Raw genomic sequence first — 21,799 nt, forward strand, 5'->3', positions numbered from 1 at the left:
TAAAAATGAGGGAAAACCCCTAGGCCTATACAATGCTGATAAACTTTTATTACTCACGTAACCAAAAAAGCATACTATCATAAAATCAGATACTATGTTCCATATTTTGATCTCACAATATACTACTCAGTAAATTATCCCTAGCGGCATTTATCCCATGCTCACTCACTTGAGCATGTGGTTCAACCGAAGCAAATTACCACAAACCCATAATCTCCCAACAATAAGCAGATATCAAAACCATAATACAGCGCCTTCAGACAACATATAGCTCATCTGTTCAAATCCCTAAACGTGCTGGACATTATCTCAGTACTCACAGTCTCCTGTACTCTGTTTACAATACCCTAGTCTCCACCGATAACCCAGACTTAATTTATTGTGCCGGGGGACAGACAGCCAGTGTATATATATATATATGTTAGGCATATATCGAGGTCCCCCCCCCTCCCACGCAAGGTCTATTAAGCCTCACCAGGATACAACCCCAAAAGTTGACTAACTCCTGGGTACCTATTTTCTGCTAGGTAAAGAAGGGCATTAGGTGTTAAGATACACACTCAACCATTTCTGTCCCGCCCAGGATTCGAACCTGGAATTCCCGATTGTGAGTCGAAAACTATCTTTACTGTACAATAAAATCACAATAACGTGATGTATCAATGAGAAAATCAGTAGGTCTAGGGAGTGCGATGGGAGTACCATGTGTGCGGGTTCAAATCCTCCTAATGGCGCCTACTGACTTTTCCCGAACCCCTACTGTACTACTTAGACTTTTTTTTCCTAGAGGGCTGTAACAGAGCTCACGCGCACCTCACGCACTTAGTATCTCTAACATTCCCTTAGCCTGTCTCAATCTGAGGTTGTACCGCATGTGGTTATGGAGGAGGCGAAGGAATGTGACTGGAAGGGTATGGGGAAGATATACCACCTCCCCGATTCTGTGAGGAAGAAGAATGAGAGTCGTGTGGTGCTATACTTTCGTCTTCAGAGAGAGAGAGTGAGGATAATGATGATGCTGGGGATATAGGATTGGAAGAATAACTACCTTCACTGCTGGTGCTGTACTCATCTCCACCTTCACCTCCATCTCCATCTTCATCTTCGTTACTGCTACTGTCAATAGTACTTTCACGGTCAGTGGGGGAACCTAGCCGTGGGTTGGAGGTAGGGACGATGATGATATCGTTGCTGGCGCTACTCTCATTACCATCTACATCATCAACATAATCATAATCATCATCATTGTTGGTGGAAGACAATGGGTCTACATTCTCTCCTTCGCTGATGCTACGCTCATCGTCACCATCCTCATCATCATTATCATCATTACTGGTGAAGCTGTTGTTGTTGTTAGTAATGATGCGGGACAGGGTGTTACTGCTAGCGAGGATGGAAGACAGTGGATTGCATCGGCTCTCACTTGCCTCCCATCAACAGTAAAAAGAAACATAAGAAATATTGAGAAAATTCGTGTTAGAATTATTAATCTTACTTTTTCGGTCATATTTAACAACACACACACACACACACACATATATATATATATATATATATATATATATATATATATATATATATATATATATATATATATATATATATATATATATATATATATATATATATATATATATATATATTATGCGATAGAGGGGAGAGTATTTATATCAAGGGAGTGCTTGTGTTTTATGCAGGCGATGAGTCACAATAACGTGGCTAAAGTTGATTCTAAAATTCTCAGTCGACTTGAGAATGGTCCAGGACGGACCGAAACGTCGTCGTCCCTTCACCTTCTAGTGTGTGGTCCGGTCAACTTGTGTTTTATGTAAGATGTTCACGAGGATGTGTGGTGACTCAAGCGGCGAGGTGATGTAATTATTTGCGTGCCTGCTTAGTGTGTTGTTGACGACTGTGACAGTTATTATGGTGAGTTGTGATTCTGAGTATTTGTGTGTCGTTATCTAATTAGCGTTTTATACAAATGAAAACTGAGAACCCAGGTGAATGGAATGAAAACCGAGAACTATATTGACGTACAAGCTAGGCGTCACTAAAGCCTGGGCTACAGGGACATTTCGTTCCGAGTAGCTAAATCTAAAACAACAACAAGAAGCTAGGCGTCTACCAGTATGACACAGAAATTGCAAGAACTAGGGGTGAGATATGGTTGCTCATGGCAGTTAACTCCTGGTAACGCATCTCTCATCACTGAACACCTTCAGATCAAAAAGTGTATGTGCGTGTACGTCCATTACAGGCTCACCATAGCCCGTGCTGAATCTAAAAACAACTTCAGTTCAAAGCTCTAAGAAAAATAAGAGCTAGGCTACATTCTTCGTTGCCCAGTTATCAATAAATTTAAACGAAACGACATAAAACACCTGGAACTTTGATGTAGCTAAAACCATTAAATTATCTTCCGGATACTGTAGATATAGTTATGGTTCATAGATCATGCCAGGGGATGTTCCTGCTTTAAAGAATTTAATGCACTGCTAATGCCAGAAACACAATATATATATTTTTAGACGTAAATGAACAAATAAATACTGTACAGTAAATAAATAAACTAAATAAATAAGAATATAAATAAAACTGTGAAATAATAATAATAAATAGACCTGACTTTATTACAGGCCTAATGGGGTGTTTGGAAGACTCCCATGCCAGAAATGGTTCCTCTCATAAGGAGGTGACTCGATTTTTGCTTCTATCACTAGAATTTATAATGTGGACAAGGATGCAATGTTCAGAATGAGAAACGATTGAACCAAGTGGACCAGCCCGTCCTCCTAAGATTTCCCAACGGCAAGAAAACGGTCAAATTAAAGTGTTCTCTTCTAACCTACCAGAGGACCCAAAACAGAAAACGGGACAGTGCGTCATTCCATTTCCAAGTATGACAATTTTTGGCTTTATGTAACCCATCGATCGAAATGCGACGTTCTTTGTAGGAGGACAGGTTGGGTGGACACTGGTGGAAGCTGGATCAGAGGAGCCGGAGGAATGTCGGGAAACACTTCTTTAGTGTAAGAACTGGAGTTAGAAAGGCGGGGCTAGAGAGCTGATGCTCGACCCTGAAAACACAAGTGATTGCACACACACACACGTACACGTTATTTAAGAAAGCGTCATATGACAAAGAGTACTGGGAAGACGGGACACCACGAACGTAGCTCTCATCCTGTAACTACACTTAGGTAATCAGGTAAATACACACATAAAACCCCGGCAGGAACATTTAGGTAAGTACACAGAACAACGCTATTAAGCGAGGCATGAAAAACTAAATCTCACTTTCCCGTAATCACTGATAAGTAAATACTGACATGTAAGTGCACACAGAAAATGTAAGTTAAGTCCATCAACACTGGTTTGTAAGTACAAACGAGATAGAGATCGTTTATCCACACAATCTATGTTAAAATGTGGGCCCCAAGTGCGAGCACTTATTTCCAGAAAATACACATAATCTTCTTGTTTGATGAGCTGTTCACTTGAAACAGTTAAGCAAGTCCCAGCTGCGTCTGGGTACAAGTGACAGGATGAACAACCCAGCGGGTTTTGTTCCTATTGGGGAGTGTTGTACATGCTGCTATATGGGGGTATGTCCACTCTCAGAATGAGTGGCGCTACCCAATAAATTCGCCCCTCGGGGCAAAATTTAAAAAAAAATATTAACACAATGTAAAAACATAAATGTAAAAAGCATAGAAGTATACACACAAAATGTAAAAAATATAGAGGTATAAACACATAAATGTAAAAAATATAGAGATAAACACACATAAATGTAAAAAATATAGAGGTAAACACGCATAAATGTAAAAAAAAACATAAAGGTATACACACACATAAATGTAAACAAACATAGAGGTAAACACATAAATGTAAAAACATAGAGGTAAACACATAAATGTAAAAACAATGGTCAACACACACATTAAACAAACTTAACTGAACACAAAGCATTCTCCCATAGCACAGTGGGTGGAAGTGAGGGTTGGGTAAACAAGGCGTAGTATTGCTGTATCATCTACTCCCGCGTACCCTAAACACACCCCTACACCCTCTTCCACCCCCCAGCAACCCGCCACCACCACCACCACAACAACCCCACCCTCCACACCTGCCAAAGACACGTTTTTGTGCACATGTGGCCTGATAAGGGAAGCCTCGCGCTACTACTCGCCCCTTAGTCGCGTGAGTTTTAGTTTAGTTCATGTGTTATGCACCCCCATATACCCATCTTGTGGGCGGTAGTGGAATGGGTTACAATGGCACATAATGGGCTCAGGGACTGAACCCCACAATTCATTTAGCTAAGCAAGTTACACTCGCATTCAGATTCTTTATTTGCGGGCTTTCTCACCTGACGCGGAGGGTGATAATGGTAATGATAATGATAGTTTTATTTATCTTTGCAGTCTCCGTGGAGCAGTGGTCAACCCGTCCTCGACTCAAGTCCATTATATACAGCGGTCGACCCCACAGACGCATTCATAAATTTTTACATGCTGTTCATTCAAAATGGGAATTTTCTCAAATATAAATTAATATTATAATGTATAAGCATATTGTGCATATATATGCATAGGTTAGGTTAGGTGTTTAGGTTCTGTTGGCGATTATTTGTCCACAATCGACTTGAGAATGTTCCAGGATGGACCGAAACGTCGTCGTCCCTTCTCTTTCTAGTGAGTGGTCTGGTTAACATACTTCAGCCACGTTATTGTGACTCATCGCCTGCATTATTTGTATTTGTAGTACGTGGGTGAAGCATTTATAGCAGCCCGTCCTCCAAACAAAGATCCAAAAGTGATTCCATGCACCCGCCAAACCCCCTATTTATGAACGAAAAGCGGTTTACACACGACTCATAACTGCTGACGTTCGAACATATCCGGAACAAGTGCTTCACTGACGAATTTTGTTCGAATCAGGGTTGCCAGATCCAAATTGCGGAAAGTAGCGAGCTGACGGCCTAAAAGTAGCGAATTTGTAATAAGAGTAGCCCAATTTTTTTTTTAGTGAATGATATGGGTTTCAAAGTAATATATTTTGATATATAGAGTACACTTCACGATGTTAATTGTTTTATTAATATTATTTCTGCACATACACACACACATATTATATATGTATATATATATATATATATATATATATATATATATATATATATATATATATATATATATATATATATATATATATATATATATGCAATTGACGATCACAAAACACTGATCATTTTATGCGGAAAATCCACAGAGAAATATGAAATGAGGTGAACGTTTCGGCTTTGTTAAAGCCTTTGTCAACACCAGACTGACAAAGACTGGTGTCAACACCAGACTGGTCAGTCTGGTGTTGACAAAGGCTTTAACAAAGCCGAAACGTTCACCTCATTTCATATTTCTCTGTGGATTTTCCGCATATATATATATATATATATATATATATATATATATATATATATATATATATATATATATATATATATATATATGTGTGTGTGTGTGTGTGACAATGTCAGACCACGGAGGAAAAATGAAACAGGAATTTCCTTAAGTACTTTCGTATATTAGATACATCTTCAGAAGATACATCCTTCTGAAGATGTATCTAATATACGAAAGTACTTAAGGAAATTCCTGTTTCATTTTTCCTCCGTGGTCTGACATTGTCACATTCTTAATCACGTGTTTATTTTCGTGATATACACACATATATATGTGTGTGTGTGTGTGTGTGTGTGTGTGTATGAGAAAGCTGCATGAATGCGCAAGCCATATATCACTAAGAACTCCTTGACCCGGCCAGGATTCGAACCCATGCCGTCTAGGATCACCCCTAAACGTACACAGTACCGTGACCACCGCACCAATCACGGTACTGTGTACGTTTAGGGGTGATCCTTGACGGCATGGGTTCGAATCCTGACCGGGTCAAAGAGTTCTTAGTGATATATGGCTTGCGCATTCATGCAGCTTTCTCATACACACACACACACACACACACACACACACACACACACACACACACACACACACACACACACACACACACACACACACACACACACACACACACACACACACACACACACACACACACACACACATATATATATATATATATATATATATATATATATATATATATATATATATATATTGGTGTATACTGGCAGCAGGTTTTCTTTTAAACATGTCTCATTTAATATGATCGCATATTCAGTATTTACTATCTTCTGGTTTAGGGCTTCTATCCCTCTAACTATTTTTCTAGCATCAGGGCTTAGCTGAAAGAGGAGTTCTCCAAAACTCATTTTCGTTATTTAAGGCGAAGAAAAAAAGTGAATTACTATAGAATGTATTACACTTATTTATACAATTTGCACAACGTTTCGAACCTCCATGGTTCATTCGCAAGTGAAATTAAATTACAGGACTCGTTGATTTATACCCGTACGGGGTCAAGTGATAAAGGTAAAAAGAAGGGGGATATATAGGGGATAAATGGGGGGGACGAAGCACATAAGAACATAAGAATAAAGGTAACTGCAGAAGGCCCATACGAGGCAGCTCCTATTATACAAAGATTAATCAGGTGTAATTGGCCTGTTATGTTGAACAGTGCCTTCTGCGTTGGCATCGTTAGGTTCTGGTCTTGTACTTACTAGTTTCGTGCCTTAACATCTTAATATTAGGATAATCACGTCATATCTGCATTAAAATCAGTGTGCAATTCCGGTTTTGGCCTCCACCGCCTTCTCACTTGTTCCCTTGTAACTTGTAACTCACTTGTATGCTGTGCTTCCTATTTTAACCTGCTATGTTAAATGGGATTCTTGTATTGCGATTTGTGTATTTGTACTCACTGAATTTGTGCGCCCCTTGAGGGACTTGAAGTAGAAGGAAGGGGGGGGGGTAGGAATAGCCTAAGCTACTCTATTCCTTTGAGATGTTTTTTTTTATTGTTTCAATAAACATACTTGACCTTGAAGTGGACTTTAAATTAATGTTTTTTCGGCAGCTTTATTTCCTTAGTTTCCGAGCTGTTTTCTTTACCGTGTATGTTGTAATAAACTATTCCTATATTTACAGTTGTTTCTCCCTGTGAAGATTATTAAACAATGGTGATTATAAGGGCACGGAAGTTCAGCCTGGCCAGGGCCGCCAGCAGCCCTTGGGCCCGCCCCGGCAGCTCCCAGTCTTTAATTTGGCACCTTTGTGGCACCTTGGTATAAGCCTAACATGTATATATACATTGGCTGCCTGTCCCCCTACACAATGATTTATTATTACCTATTATTTTATCATTTAATTTAAATATTAAATAAAATAAATAATTTAATTATTATAGTAAGTACTTAATAATTTAATAATAAGTAGTAAGTACATAAAAATAATTAAAAAGTACAGTTTAGTCATAGGAGATTCCTAGATTGGAATTCACTACCAAATTTCAATATATCCAAGTATTTTTAGTGTGAAATGCTGTTATTATATGCATAAATTGTTGTTTTAATAATATTACGCTTAACCACTTGGGCTGGACGGTAGAGCAACGGTATCGTTTCCTACAGGTCCGCGTTCAATCCCCGACCCCGAATTTTGATTATCAGCACTTCCACCATATCATTTGACCGCCCAAGAAGTTGGGCACCATTCCTTTCCCCCGTTCCATCCCAAACCTGTATCTTGATCCCTTCCGAGTGCTATATAGTCGTAATGGCCTGACGCTTTCACTTGACAGTTTCCCCACCCCCTGAATAATATTACGAGAGCAGTAGTTACGGGCTATTCATGCCCGTGCCACCTCTTGGGTGGCTTAATCTTCATCAATCGAGAGCAGTACGTCCTAACCAGACGTTATATGATGATATCCTGAACAGTTGATAAATAAAAGTAATTGCGGAACTCCAGTTATCTAATAATTATCATAAATGGTATAAAACCTTATCATAAGCCAAAGGAATTTGTAGATCAGTGTTTAAAGGGAATTCGGAAGTAATAATAACACAGCTGATGCCATCTTTCGGCAGAAGAGAACACTATCAACTGGCTGGTCAACAGTGGCCATAAGATACAGCTTACGCCATCTGTTGACATCAAATTACACTTATAACAAATTACCCTGCAAAATACAACTAACGCCATCTCGTTTTTTTCCAACGCACTACAAATAGCCAAACAGCAACCCATAAGGTGGGTTGTTGTGCTCGGGTAGGAGGTTCCTAGCTCCGCCCACAGATGGTATGGGGTGCATAATAAATGGCATATCATTGGTAGAAACTCTTTGTTGACATTCACACAACAGCCAATCACAGGAAGGGATCAGCTATAGGTGCCATCCACTTAGTAAATCATCTTAGTTCAGCCCACCAGTCCTACTTATGGAATTCTGCTTTAACTTTAATTTACCCAAAAAGTGAAGTGTTAATTATTTAAAGTGTCAATAAAGTGATAATTAAATATTGCAGGATATAACAGATGTTATATAAAAATGGGCTGGCTACCTAACTTGAGACGTTATTATTGGGGGTTGTCTTGACACAAATAATGATACTCTGCTCTGCCCTCTTATTCGAGTAAATTATTCAGTTAGATTGAGATTTCTGTCAGGTGCAAAACAGAAATTGTTGTTCTTTTTCACAACAACCTTGTTGTTGTGCACAAGGACCTATTTCTTGGTTTAAATTTTATTCATAAAAGAGCGTTGGTATTCCCCGCAACAGCCAATCACAGGAAGGTATTTCTGGAAGCTCGGCCTCCTTATGGACTCAGCACATCGATCTAGCTCATGGCTCTGTTTCATCTCTTGTATATACAAACTATGACTTTTTTCGATTACTGTTGTACTTAATAATATGAGATATAAAAGTTTTTACACAAAATGGCTAAATTCTGCCATTAATTAAATGGACTTTGTCTGGTATACATACAAACATACACCAATTTATTACCATTCATCCATTATTAATTTCAAATGTAATGTATACTGTCTAGTTTTTTCCTCTCGCCATTACTTGGTGCAATATTTGAAAGTTGTCTATATATTTATCGATCTATCTATTATCTTGTATTTATATTTACAAGTTTCTGTGCTTGGAAGAAAACTCTGCATTGAATTGGGACTAATTTATTAAATAATATTATTTAGTAGTAATTAATATTTACAATTATTAATTACAATTATTTATAGCTTAGTTACTTTCATGTAACTCGCAATCGTACAAGTTCAAGTTCAAGTATATTTATTGAGACAAGAAAAAATACATCTCAAAGGGATAGAGTAGCTTAGGCTATTTTTACCCCCCTCTACTTCAAGTCCCTCAAGGGGCGCACAAATTCAGTGAGTACAAATACACAAATCACAATACAAGAATCCCATTTAACATTGCTGGTTAATATAGTAAGCACAGCATATAAGTGTTACACTCTTGGGGCAAAATTCTTGTAGCTCCTAGGTATACTATTATATCATTATCACACATCCAAACAATTTGATGTGGTACACTACTTATTTCTATAGTTATAAGTTGACACTTTAATACATAATGTTCTAAGGTGTGGGCGTGCGGCACACTACATAATTTACACTCCTTATTCAAGTTCAAGTATGTTTATTAAGACAAGAAAAAAGATACATCTCAAAGGGGTAGAGTACTCTTTCTAACCCCCCCCCCCCCTCTATTTCAAGTCCCTCAAGGGGCGCACAATTCAGTGAGTACAGATATCATATCTATTTTCTTTTTTATTTCTCTATACCGTTTTACTTTAACCTTTGTTTCAACATTTGTCACTACAGAAGGTTGAACACCGCTAACACTACTAGAAAGTTCATTTTCCTGACTATCCTCTATCATCAATACGTCATGTTCTTCCTTACTTTCTTCAACGCACGTTTCACTTTCCATTTCACGTCCTGTTTCACTTTCCATTTCACGTCCTGTTTCACATTCCATTTCACGTCCTGTTTCACTTTCCATTTCACGTCCTGTTTCACCACCATCTTCACCCCGTCTACCTTCCATAGCCAATTTTTCCAATGCCTCAATCCTCTTATCTAGTTTATTTAGATACTCCAAAATTTGATTACCAACCTCAGAGGTGACCATATTGTCCTGAACCTTGTCCTCACAAGGTTTCAGTTTTTCCACTGCATGATTTACTTTCCCTAGGCTCGCCTTTATTTTCTCCGTCCCTTTCTCCATCTGAAACAGAGCTAACTATCATTACTATGGCGTTAAGATTCCTTGATAGAAACACTAACGGTGCAGTGATCTGCACCGATTAAAAAACAGGGTTACGAAGCCTTAGTAAAAAAAACGTGACCATATTGATTACTTCATAGCCAATACCTCTAATTTGTAGAAGAGTCTTTATCAGGCAACATCACCGTGACAAGGTAACTGAGGAAATGAGGATAGAAGGACATATCAGTGACTCTGTACGCTGGTACAATATAGTTGCAGCTGGCAATCCCAATCATTATGGACGAAGAGACGGTGGCCGCGGGAGGGAATCAGTAATAGCAAAAAATTCGTCTTGGATACAAATATGGAGATGCTGGAAGGAAATACCAGCTGAGCAGCGGAGCTGTAGAATCTGTGGTGAGAGTGACGAACACTGCTTTGACCACTACCTGAGAGAATGTGAACATCTAAGAATCATTAGAAATATGTGTAGAATAATAAACCCCACATTGAGTTAGGAAAACACTATTTGTCAAATATAGATACTGTTCTTAAAAGATTCCTCCATTTTGCACCCGCAAGATAACGTAAATTTTAGGAGTTGGCAAATGTTAAAGTTTTTGTTTGATATGCTGTTCACTTGAGGCAGGTAAGCAAGTCCCAGCAGTGTCTAAGTACAAGTGACAGGATGAACAACCCAGCATCCTGCTGTCTACTAAGGGATATTGTACATGCTGTTATGGCGATATGCTCACTTACAGGATGACTGACGCTGACCAATAAACTCGCCCCTCGAGGGAAAATGTAAAATTTAAAAAACATGGGTATGGGGCCACTGTAACCATCCACCACAGCTCACACCATGAGTATGGGACCACTGTAACCATCCACCACAGCCAGCACCATGAGTATGGGACCACTGTAACCATCCACCACAGCCCGCACCATGAGTATGGGGCCACTGTAACCATCCACCACAGCTCACACCATGAGTATGGGACCACTGTAACCATCCACCACAGCCAGCACCATGAGTATGGGACCACTGTAACCATCCACCACAGCCCGCACCATGAGTATGGGACCACTGTAACCATCCACCACAGCTCACACCATGAGTATGGGGCCACTGTAACCATCCACCACAGCCCGCACCATGAGTATGGGACCACTGTAACCATCCACCACAGCTCACACCATGAGTATGGGACCACTGTAACCATCCACCACAGCCCACACCATGAGTATGGGACCACTGTAACCATCCACCACAGCCCGCACCATGAGTATGGGGCCACTGTAACCATCCACCACAGCCCGCACCATGAGTATGGGGCCACTGTAACCATCCACCACAGCTCACACCATGAGTATGGGACCACTGTAACCATCCACCACAGCCCGCACCATGAGTATGGGACCACTGTAACCATCCACCACAGCTCACACCATGAGTATGGGACCACTGTAACCATCCACCACAGCCCGCACCATGAGTATGGGACCACTGTAACCATCCACCACAGCTCACACCATGAGTATGGGACCACTGTAACCATCCACCACAACCCACACCATTAGTTTCGGCTGCATTATAAATACAATCAACTCAATTAACATAGACAGGTTGCACTCACATTATACAGTACAAGTGTCGAGTGCAGGAGTCCCAGTTAAGCACGGCACTATTTACAGTGAAACGCGCTTAACTTTGGCCTATAGCTGCCTCCGCAACACCTCGATTAGATAGAATACATGAATGCAGGGCAAATCAACATTTCTTCCGTGAATATACAGTATAGGGGCTGATGGTTGTGCATTCTTGATACAAAGCTGCCATGCACGGCATTTCACAACCCTCACCCTCATTCCTCACTGCTCTCTCAATGTGTACATTATGATATATTTACGTTTTTAATCGTCTCGTCTCGTGAGATTTTCGGGAACGTTACCTTACACTTAATGGAAGTCTCTGTTCTCCTAGTAGTAAATAGGTGCCTAGGAGTTAGGCAACTGATGATGTGGGTTGCATCCTGGTGAAGGCTAAGGGAACCTCGACAAACATACCAAATATTCTGTCCTAGGTAACGGGAAATCATAACTTACCGTGAAATACAATCATTTTAGTTCTTTATTCTGTGGCATTGATCACCTCTCTTCTTCCCTGACTGCGTTCCTCCTCCCAAACATTGTTCCTTAATTACTTCACTCCCACGTCCCTGATTTCCCTCCTATCGTCAATGACTCTCCTCCCCTCGCCCCTTGCTTGCTTCATCCCTCTCGTCCCTGGCTCGTCTCCCCTTGCACCTGGATCCCCTCCCCTCCCCTCGGGTAGCAGGCCGTTATCAAGGTCAGGGTCGTTACTCTGCGGGTACCGGCGGTCGGGAGGCCAGCAATGGGAGGTCCTGCCCCACTGGCTGACCTGCGGGTTACCAGGTTAACACCACGTGCCCACCATTACCCGGCTAACATCACCTGCTTCTGGGCCCACCACAAAACTTTCATTCAGATGTGTACCATAACATGAGTGACCTTTAGAAGCAAGCAAACTTTCAGGGGTGAGAGGGATCATCTCGTTAACAAGAATTCATTGCGCCTCACAGAGCTTTAATTTAGAGTACATCTATATTCTGTGTATTCATTATCACGTACAAAATATGAGAAAGTAGAGTTGATGAAGGTTATTAATTTGAATTTCCGCGGGAATCCATCAGGTAGCAGACGACGTAGAACCGAGGATGTCCTTCAAAAATGCAGACGATATGTTCCAATAATATCCCTCCGATTTTTTTCCATAAGTTGTATCAAAGTTGTGCTGTGGATGTAAGAAATTTCTAGGTGATGTCATTGGGGAAATTATTGTAAGGCAGCACTGCGGTTACATTTTGTAAGAAAGTGTATGAACGGTGCGTAAATAATTGATAATGCGCATACACCAAAGTTAAATGTCAGTGATGGTCTAAACTGAAAATATGGATATAGCGCGCCGTTCCTCGTTATTGTACGTGTCTTTACTCAATGGGAAATGTGTGCTAATCCTACAGAACTGCATGGGTGACTGTGCGTAGGTTTTAGAAGAAGAAAGTTAGCGCGACCAAAAAATAGCCACCAGTCAAAACCAAAATGGCAACTATGGAGGGCTCATCGGAGCAGACTGTATCGTGTAACGCGGAAAGACTAGTGCGTGTAGGCTATTATGAATTTGAAAAGACAATTGGGAAGGGTAATTTCGCCGTGGTGAAGCTTGCGACACACAAAGTAACCCAGTCCAAGGTAAGCAAGTGCCGCCACACTGTTTGTTTATCTTTGGTCTCCTCTTGAAAAGATCTTATCTGGCCAGATTTTATGGCCTGGGAGCTCTATGGGGCACGACACCGAGGGAAAACTGCAGCACATGAGGGTATGAGGGGGAGAGGAAGAGGGTAGAGTGAGGGGGGGTGAAGGGCCTAGCACACATAACGTGTTGTGTTGGGGGTGACAGCCACCTGCCCACCACACACCCCCTCATCCTCACCCCTCACTCTCCCATTCATCTCTCTCGCTCTCCTTACTCACCTCTCACTCTCCTTTATCACCCTTCACACACCCCTCTTTATTCCTCGCGCCCCTTACACCTCCCTCACTCTTCCCCATTCTCACCCTGCAAACTCACTCCTCACAATAGGAGCCAATGGGGTTTCAACCTCGTCCCAATCAAATATAAAAAATATTGTGTGAATGGAAGCGTTTTTTAAGAAGCATTTGGATAGGTTCTTTCAGGCAGTGACAGATGATCCTGGTTGTGACAGATATGTGAGCTTTACAGATCAGTTATCACATGACAAGCCTGACACCTGGTCGGGCTTGGGGAGTAGATCTCCCTAAACAGGCTTCAGATAAATATACAGATAAACTGTCACCAATCGCACTCAGAATTATAGGTAAACTGCTCGCTCTCCTTCCTTACTCTTCACCCTCGCCTCTCATTCATGCTGTCATTCCGTGCTCTTTCCCCTCGCTTGCCCTTCAACCTCGTTCCTTCCTCTTGCCATACAATGGCATATAAATCCGGTTCTCCCCCCCCTTTATTTTTTTTTGTTTATTTTTTTCTTTTGTTTTGGTCACTAGATAAATGTTTTGCTCTTGCCCCATTTGGGGTCAGTGAAAGATATTAATTCAACATTACATGGCCGTGTGTGAGTTTTGACACAAGACATCAAAGCCTTTTGCAATTCTGCCATTATGCAAGGAATTGTGGCTGACTGCCCAAGTTCAAAGGGTGCCCAATGTCCGTGTCATCTAGAGTCGCTGAGCGTCGATAAAAGTTTTCCAGTTAAAGCAGCTGCTGTGTGGATGGGAGCCTGGTGCTTGCCACACCAGGTGTTGCCAGGGATTGCAAAAGCATCTGCTGAATAATGTGCTTAGCTGCTGCAGGGCAAAAATGTTTTTTTGCTGACAGGCGCTGTATGGCTACAAAGGGGTAGTTTTTTCTTTGGCGAGGAAATGATGGGGAAAAACATGGTTTCTCTGCTTTCGTGGCTCCGAAATTGACACAACTATCTCGGGCAGAGCCTTCATCTTGTGGATAAATGTCTCAAGTATAGGGTACAGAATGTCTTGAGAAACGATGTTACATTAGTGTTTATAAAGCAATACAGTGCTGCTTTGATTCCATATCTTTAGTTCCAAGTCTAGTTTATGGCTGCTTTTTCTCTTGTATAACCTACTCTCTACTTGTACACACCTGTCATCATTTAAGAAATCTAAAATTAATTGAGGAAATTTGAGAGGTCATTTGTTAGGGGTTCCTGGTAGTACAGTTGGGTTCGTTCTTAATTCACAGTTGAGAATTCCAGGTTCTAATCCCGGGCAGGACAGAAATGGTTGAGAACATTTCCTATCACCTAATGCACCTGTTCACCTAGCAGTAAGTAGGTACTCAGGAGTTAGTCAGCTTGTTATGGGGTTGCATCCTGGGTGGGGTCAGTAATTCGACCTGGGGGGGGGTTACGTGGATATAAGCTTAGTGTGTATGAATACACTCTGGCTGCTTGGTTCCCCAACACAGTGAATTATTATTGTTATTATTATTATTATTATTATTGAAAGTTAAAACACACAACTAGCAAAAGGAAAGTACAGTATAATAAACACAGGTTTATAGCTGAACTTATATCAAATTTCAAGTGATTCTGTTGTGAATTGCTTATAAGTGTTTAACTGAAAATATCTGGCTTTGTAATTATGGTTAATGAAGTTTAACATTGTAAAGATGTAAAGATTAAATAACTAAAATTTAAGCTGAAAATAAGTAATAAATTGATGTTCTTAAACTAGAACATTTTAGTACAGTACCATTAGTGAAGATATTTTGGAATTTATTTATTTATTTAGTTACTTATTTATTTAGTTATCTACAAGAAGGTACATTGGGTTTATGAGAGTAGACACTTGAAGTTTTACATACTTGTAAAGCCACAAGCCACTATGTTGAATTCATCTCTTTGCCTGTGGTAATAATTAAATATATTCAACTTCAATTGCTTTTTTGCAATCAAACTTTGCATTTTCAATACCATCCAGCTGATATCTTGTAACTCTATCATCATTACCTTATGATTACCTTCAGTACCTTACATTTGTCAGCATTAAACTGAATCTGTCAATCTTTCGACCAATTCTGAAGCCTATCTAGATCATTGTTAAGTGTTCTGAAATTATTTCCCGCCTTGTTTTCTCAGCTGCTTGTCTTCAAGAAGCACTGTATAGTCATTCAGATGACATCAAAGAATTGTTCACATTTTTTTTAGTTCACTTGAAACTACTACAAATGCTGAAGCTATTATGGAGAGGATATGCACATTTTCACTAGATATGCACCAGCAGTCCCTGTAGCACAGTTTTTTTCAGGGATATTCCTACACGGGCCCTAAGCCTCTGGCTGGCCCACTACGTGTTGCTTGTTTCTGGTTTTACTTGGGCAGAGTATGAGTATTTATGACTCGTATGGTCGCTTCAGCAAGATTTTGTCCCATGTGTTTAACAACTTCTTCTGCTCTTATTAAATCTAAGTTGAAACCTTAATGGGTTTGTAACTCTGCACTGTGTTAGATAATGTTCCAGGTGGTCTGTCAGGCATTTCTCCACAGTGCTGACATTTCCTCTCATCTTCCGGAACCTGTAAGCCTATTTCCCATGCACATGGGTATCCAAGTCTGATGGGATGTAAGTGTACTTCTGTTGTTCTACTGCTCCCTTTCATCAAACTAAGTGGTTCATAGTTGGTTGAATTCTTGTACCAACCCGCTGATTCTGATATTGCAACTGCTGTGTTGTGGTACATTTGTAAATCTTTTGCATTGCTCTGTTTTTAATTACTTTCTTAATCTGTGATAGACTCTGTGGTATGTAAATGTCTACATTTCTTCTTAGTTGCAAGTTTTGTAGCTTCGTCTGCAATGTCATTTCCTATTATTCCCACAAACACAGTGGTAAAGCACTCTCCTGGCGCCTCGCAAGCGTTTTGACCTGGGTTCGTATCCTGGCTGGGGAGGATTGACTGGGTCCCAATCCTTAACTATAGCCTCTGCTCACCCACCAGTGAATGGGTACCTGGTTGTTAAACGCTTTGGCGGGTCGTATTCTGGGGGAAAAAATAGGATTAAGGACCTTCCCGAAATGCTATGCATGCTAGTGGCATTACAAGAATGGAAGAATTCTTGTATACTGTACTGTATATAAATAAAATAAAATAAATTCTTTTGTTTTTGTTAGACTGCAAGAATGTAATGGAGGAACAACTCTGAGGTTTGTGCAGATGGAGCTCCAGCTATATTAGGATTAAAGTCAGGCTTTTAGATGAAAGTGAAAGAACTTGCTCCTCAATCCAAGGGCATTGACTGCATGATCCACTAATTATGCTTTTACCAGTAAGACTGCTAGCCCCCTCTACAGGAAGTCCTTGACTCTCTAATCAAAGTTGTGAATTACATTAATTACAGCAAAGATATGAACTCTGACTATGAGGCCCCTCTATTCCATACTGTTGTACACTGGTTGTTTAAGAGAAATGTTGCCAGTCGACCTTGGAGACAGAGTCCACCAATCACTGAAAGTTGCACAACAAGTGGGAACTGCAGTAAAAAATAAGGCAAACCAAATCCTAGAAATAGTCAAATAAAACTTTGACTTTTGAGGAAAAGAATGATGTTATGCAATTGTATAAATCTTGGATTTGCCCCCACTTTGATTATTGTATCCGTATGGAGATCTCATCTTCAGAAACGACCTCTATTATGGAGAGGGTGCAATGCATACCGAGCAACAAAAATCTTTCCTGAACCAAGTCATCTCTCATACCAGGGATAACTGAGGGCCCTCAGGGCTAACAATACTGCAAACCTGACTGACATGGCTGATCTCATCAAAACTTTTAAAATACAGTACTGAACAATTTGGAAAGATATTAAATCCAGACCACTTCTTCAGAAGATCAGATGTAACACAAACAAGGAACAACAGTTTCACGCTAAAACCACAATGCAGGATAGAAAACAGGAGATACTTTTTCATCCATAGGGTGATAAACCAGTGGAACTGCCTACCTGCTGAAGCCATAAATGCCAATACACTGCTGAATTTCAAAATTCAGCCTGATAAAATCATCAGGACCTCTGATATACTGCTGGTTTCCTGTCCTTGTTGAGGCAATAGAGAAATGGTGGCCCTCAGGTAAATATAAGTATCTTTGGGCTGAAAGATCAAAATTGTATTTTTTGGGTTAAAAGGTGAAATCAGGTTGTTTCTGTAAATGCAAAGGAAACATAACCTGATAAACTTTGATGATGAATCGTGGAAGAAATGAGTTCCTTACTTAGCAGACAATTGCTAAGTAATTAATTGCTAAGACGAGCTGAATAAGCTGAACCTAAAACTTCAAGGAAAGGAAACATACTCCAATTTCAGGTATGTAATTGTATCCAAACTGCAAAACTGCCATTGGAAATCTTAGATACATTGCTCACAGGAGAAGAGGCAGCTCTGGTATGGGACCCATTCTCTGCTTCCTTGGATGTGTCCAGTATTCCTGGTGAAGTCTAGGAAGAGTTCTTGGATTTTGTGGAACGATTCCCCAGCATGTGACCTTTCATGAAAAATTGCTAACTCAATTCTGGTATGCTATACATTAGTCATATTCCAATGTTTCCATGCTTGCCTTTAGAATTCTTTGATTTGCCTCCATCCATCTCTGAGAGATTCGATTTTCAACCCTTTTTCAGATTAAATCAAAGGCTAAATGTTGAGGCTACATATTGAGGATGACATGATTGACTTAGGTAAACAAACAACCATAAATATTGAAGCTGGCTATGCAGATGCAACTACAAGCACCACATTATCACCAAACTTTGAGAAAGATTGATTTTCTTCTAAAAAACAAAAGTTAAAAAATAAATTTTCATTGTGAATTTCTTCCAAATTTGTAAATACTGTACTACTGTATTTCAATGTTAATGGAGTGTTCAAGTAAAACTCTTAATCATGTGATTGTTTCTAAATTCATTCTTTGATTTTGTTTAATTATGAAAGACTCAGAAGTTTGCTAATTTTTTTAGTACAGTATTAGAAAATAGGGCCACGAGTCCAAAAATGTTTGGAACTACTGATTTAGATAATTTAGGTGAATAAAATGTTGTAATCATTTAATAAAAATATAGGCCAAGTAATTTAATACTAGGCCAAAATTGTTCAGTGTGTAAAATAACATTACAAATACAGTGGAACCTCGGTTTTCGAATGCCCCTCTTCAAATTTTTCAGTTCTCGAGCTAAATATCTTATAAAAATTAGACTCGGTACTCGTGGTTTGCCTTGTTGTTTGAGTTTGTTAATACTCGTATGGGCCAACCGAGCACATGGTGCGCTTCAATTTACTAGTGTCTCCTGCCAAGTGACGACCGCGCTTGATTTTTTTGTGAAGAATTTCATTGTTTCAGTGCATTTTTGGTTTCTGAACATAAAAGTTCTTATTATATATCATGCCATGGGTTCCAAGAAAGTCAGTGGTAAAGTTCAGCCAAAGAAAATAGTTGAGGATGACAATTGAGGAAAAACAAGAGATCATTTATAGTGAGACAATGTGATGTCTCACTAGAGACAAGTGTTAAAACGTAGGGAAAAGCAAGTGTCTATAGACAGACTCTTGGTAAGACAAGCAAGCAGGTGAGCCATAACCAGGTCCTAGTGGTATGCCTGCAAAACTTAAGAGAGTACCCCAGAAATGTCATCACTGGTGTTATAATGGAAGGGGACGTCCTTTCCAAACACTAATATCTCTCTTCCTCTCCTTCCTTCCTCGCCGTCTTCCATACCCCAACAAGAGTCCTCAATAAAGGTAAGATATACAGTACTTGTACATACTGTAGTACAAAATATAGGTAGCAGTATGTATAAAATGTATTTTTAATATATTTGGGGGTATGGAACGGATTAATTAAATTTACATTATTTCTTATGGGAAAATTTGTTTCGGTTTTCAAACTGTCTCTGTGAACGGATTAAATTCGAAAACGGAGGTACCACTGTGCCTGTATTATAAATAATTCTTAAAAACAAACATTGTGTTTTGTGTAAAATGCAACCCAAACTAGTTTTTCATCTACAGAAGCAAAAATGTAGTACTGTACCATATTCATTTGATTGAGTTATTTTATTGCAATTGTAACAGCTGATCACACAAATCATTATAGTTGTGGCTGGACAGAACAGATGTACAGCCATAAAAATGTTTAATAGATTGCAATTAGAGTGGTGATATGTATATTGACAAAGAAGGCAAATCAATAAGAGACATACAATTTTAAATATGAGACTTGTGGACTAAACGTAATATAAATTTGTATAAATTTATGTTGGCATAATAAAGTTTTGACCGCCAGATGCTGATGGTTTGCTGGTTTATAGCCCCTGGCATTCACATCCTTCCAAAAATGGGGTGAGAATAGCTTGAGCTACCTCATCCCTTTGTGTGTATTTTACATCAATAAACTTATTTCAAATCCTTCCAAATTTTTCTATTTTGACCTGTCTTATTTTTTCATTACTGTACCTCCTTGATCAACTCTATTGCTATGCCTGTAATATGGATAAAGATGTCCAACTGTAATTTTACTGTTGGAAGCATAATTAATCTAATAATAAATGCTTGTATAATGGTATTTCTCTTCATCTTCTTCCACATCTCCATTAATCCTGTGAACAATCTCATCTTTAGTCCACGCATGTTTGGGTTTATTGCTGCTGGCTCCTATATGTCTTGTAGAGCACAAAAATGATCTAAGCTTGTACTGTAGTAAGAAATATTTATAGTAAAGAAAATCCTTCAGATACACATTACTGTGTAGACACATGGCTATCTCATGGGGTTGGGACAAGTTCAGTTATTTTAGCAGGGGTAAAACAGGCATTACTCTGCTATAATACTTGATATTTTAACAAGTGATAGTCAAATACAGTCATTATTTTGGTAAAGTTAAGTGGAGATTCAAGTTGGCGAGCTTAGAATTAGTTAACGATCGGTGTACAGTACAGTGCTGCATTTCCCATGAAATTGGTCAAACCTTCTATAGCTCTTGTGTTGATTCATATAATTCCATTAAAGAATCTAAGTTCATTTTCAAAAACATAAACAGTACAGGGGTACCTTCGTTTATGATCGTAATCCGTTTCCAGAGACATGTCGTCAACCGAAACAAATTTTCCCAAAAGAAATAAAGTAAATTGAATTAATCTGTTCCATACCCCTAAAAATATTAACTTAAAAATACATTTTATATTGAGTAACACTCATTTTGTACTAGCTACAATACAGTACTGTATGTATATCTTTCCTTGAATGAGGACTCTTGGCGTATGGAAGATGGAGGGGGAGGGAGGAGGAGAGATGTTAGTAATTACCTAAGTGTAGTTACAGGATGAGAGCTACGCTCGTGGTGTCCCGTCTTCCCAGCACTCTTTGTCATATAACGCTTTGAAACTACTGACGGTCTTGGCCTCCACCACCACCTCACCTAACTTGTTCTAACCGTCTACCACTCTGTTTGCGAAAGTGAATTTTCTTATATTTCTTCGGCATCTGTGTTTAGCTAGTTTATATCTGTGACCTCTTGTTCTTAAAGTTCCAGGTCTCAGGAAATCTTCCCTATCGATTTTATCAATTCCTGTTATTATTTTGTATGTAGTGATCATATCACCTCTTTAGTGTTTGGAAGGGGAGTCCCCTTCTATTATAACAGCATTGATAACATTTCTGGGTACTCTCTCTTACATTCTGCAGGCTACATTCACTAGGACCTGGTTGTGGCTCACTGCTCTTGCTTGTCTTACTAAGAATTTGTTTATAGACACTTGTTTTTCCATACGTTTTTAACACTTGTCTATAGTGAGACATCACATTCTCATTATGAACGATCTCTTGTTTTTCCTCTATTGTCATTCTCACAACTATTTTCTTTGGTTGAACTTTACTACTAACTTTCTTGGAACCCATGGTGTGATATATAATAAAAACTTTTATAATAAAAAAGCAAAAAAACTGGCAAACAATGAAATT

At 39.4% G+C, this 21,799-nt stretch overlaps 2 protein-coding genes across 10 annotated transcripts in view; one reads left to right on the plus strand and one right to left on the minus strand.

Annotated features, from left to right (window-relative positions):
- Positions 1-878: 878 nt before the first annotated feature.
- On the minus strand, positions 879-12,782 carry LOC138353861 (uncharacterized). The gene is made up of 2 exons (XM_069307291.1): positions 12,672-12,782; positions 879-1,427 (listed from the first exon to the last, which is right to left on the minus strand). The coding sequence occupies exons 1-2, from the start codon at positions 12,780-12,782 to the stop codon at positions 879-881; spliced, it is 660 nt and encodes a 219-aa protein (XP_069163392.1).
- A 175-nt stretch (positions 12,783-12,957) lies between these two features.
- The window catches only part of LOC123766848 (serine/threonine-protein kinase SIK3), an 81,471-nt gene continuing 72,629 nt past the window's right edge, over positions 12,958-21,799 (plus strand). For all 9 annotated transcript variants that reach the window (XM_045756255.2, XM_045756252.2, XM_045756254.2 and 6 more), the window contains exon 1: positions 12,958-13,483. In XM_045756255.2, coding sequence (XP_045612211.1) covers positions 13,334-13,483 — 150 coding nt within the window. In that variant the 5' untranslated portion in view covers positions 12,958-13,333. The remainder of the gene's footprint in view (positions 13,484-21,799) is intronic.

Source organism: Procambarus clarkii, chromosome 60, assembly GCF_040958095.1.
Source record: "Procambarus clarkii isolate CNS0578487 chromosome 60, FALCON_Pclarkii_2.0, whole genome shotgun sequence".
Classification (NCBI taxonomy): Eukaryota; Metazoa; Arthropoda; class Malacostraca; order Decapoda; family Cambaridae; genus Procambarus; species Procambarus clarkii.

Bases quoted from the DNA above. Each gene is read 5' to 3' on its own strand.
- LOC138353861 (XM_069307291.1), bottom strand. From the start codon at position 12,782: ATGATCCCTCTCACCCCTGAAAGTTTGCTTGCTTCTAAAGGTCACTCA. The intron at 1,428-12,671 runs GTAATGGTGGGC...TGTTGATGGGAG, and splicing joins AAGCAGGTGATGTTAGCCGG to GCAAGTGAGAGCCGATGCAA.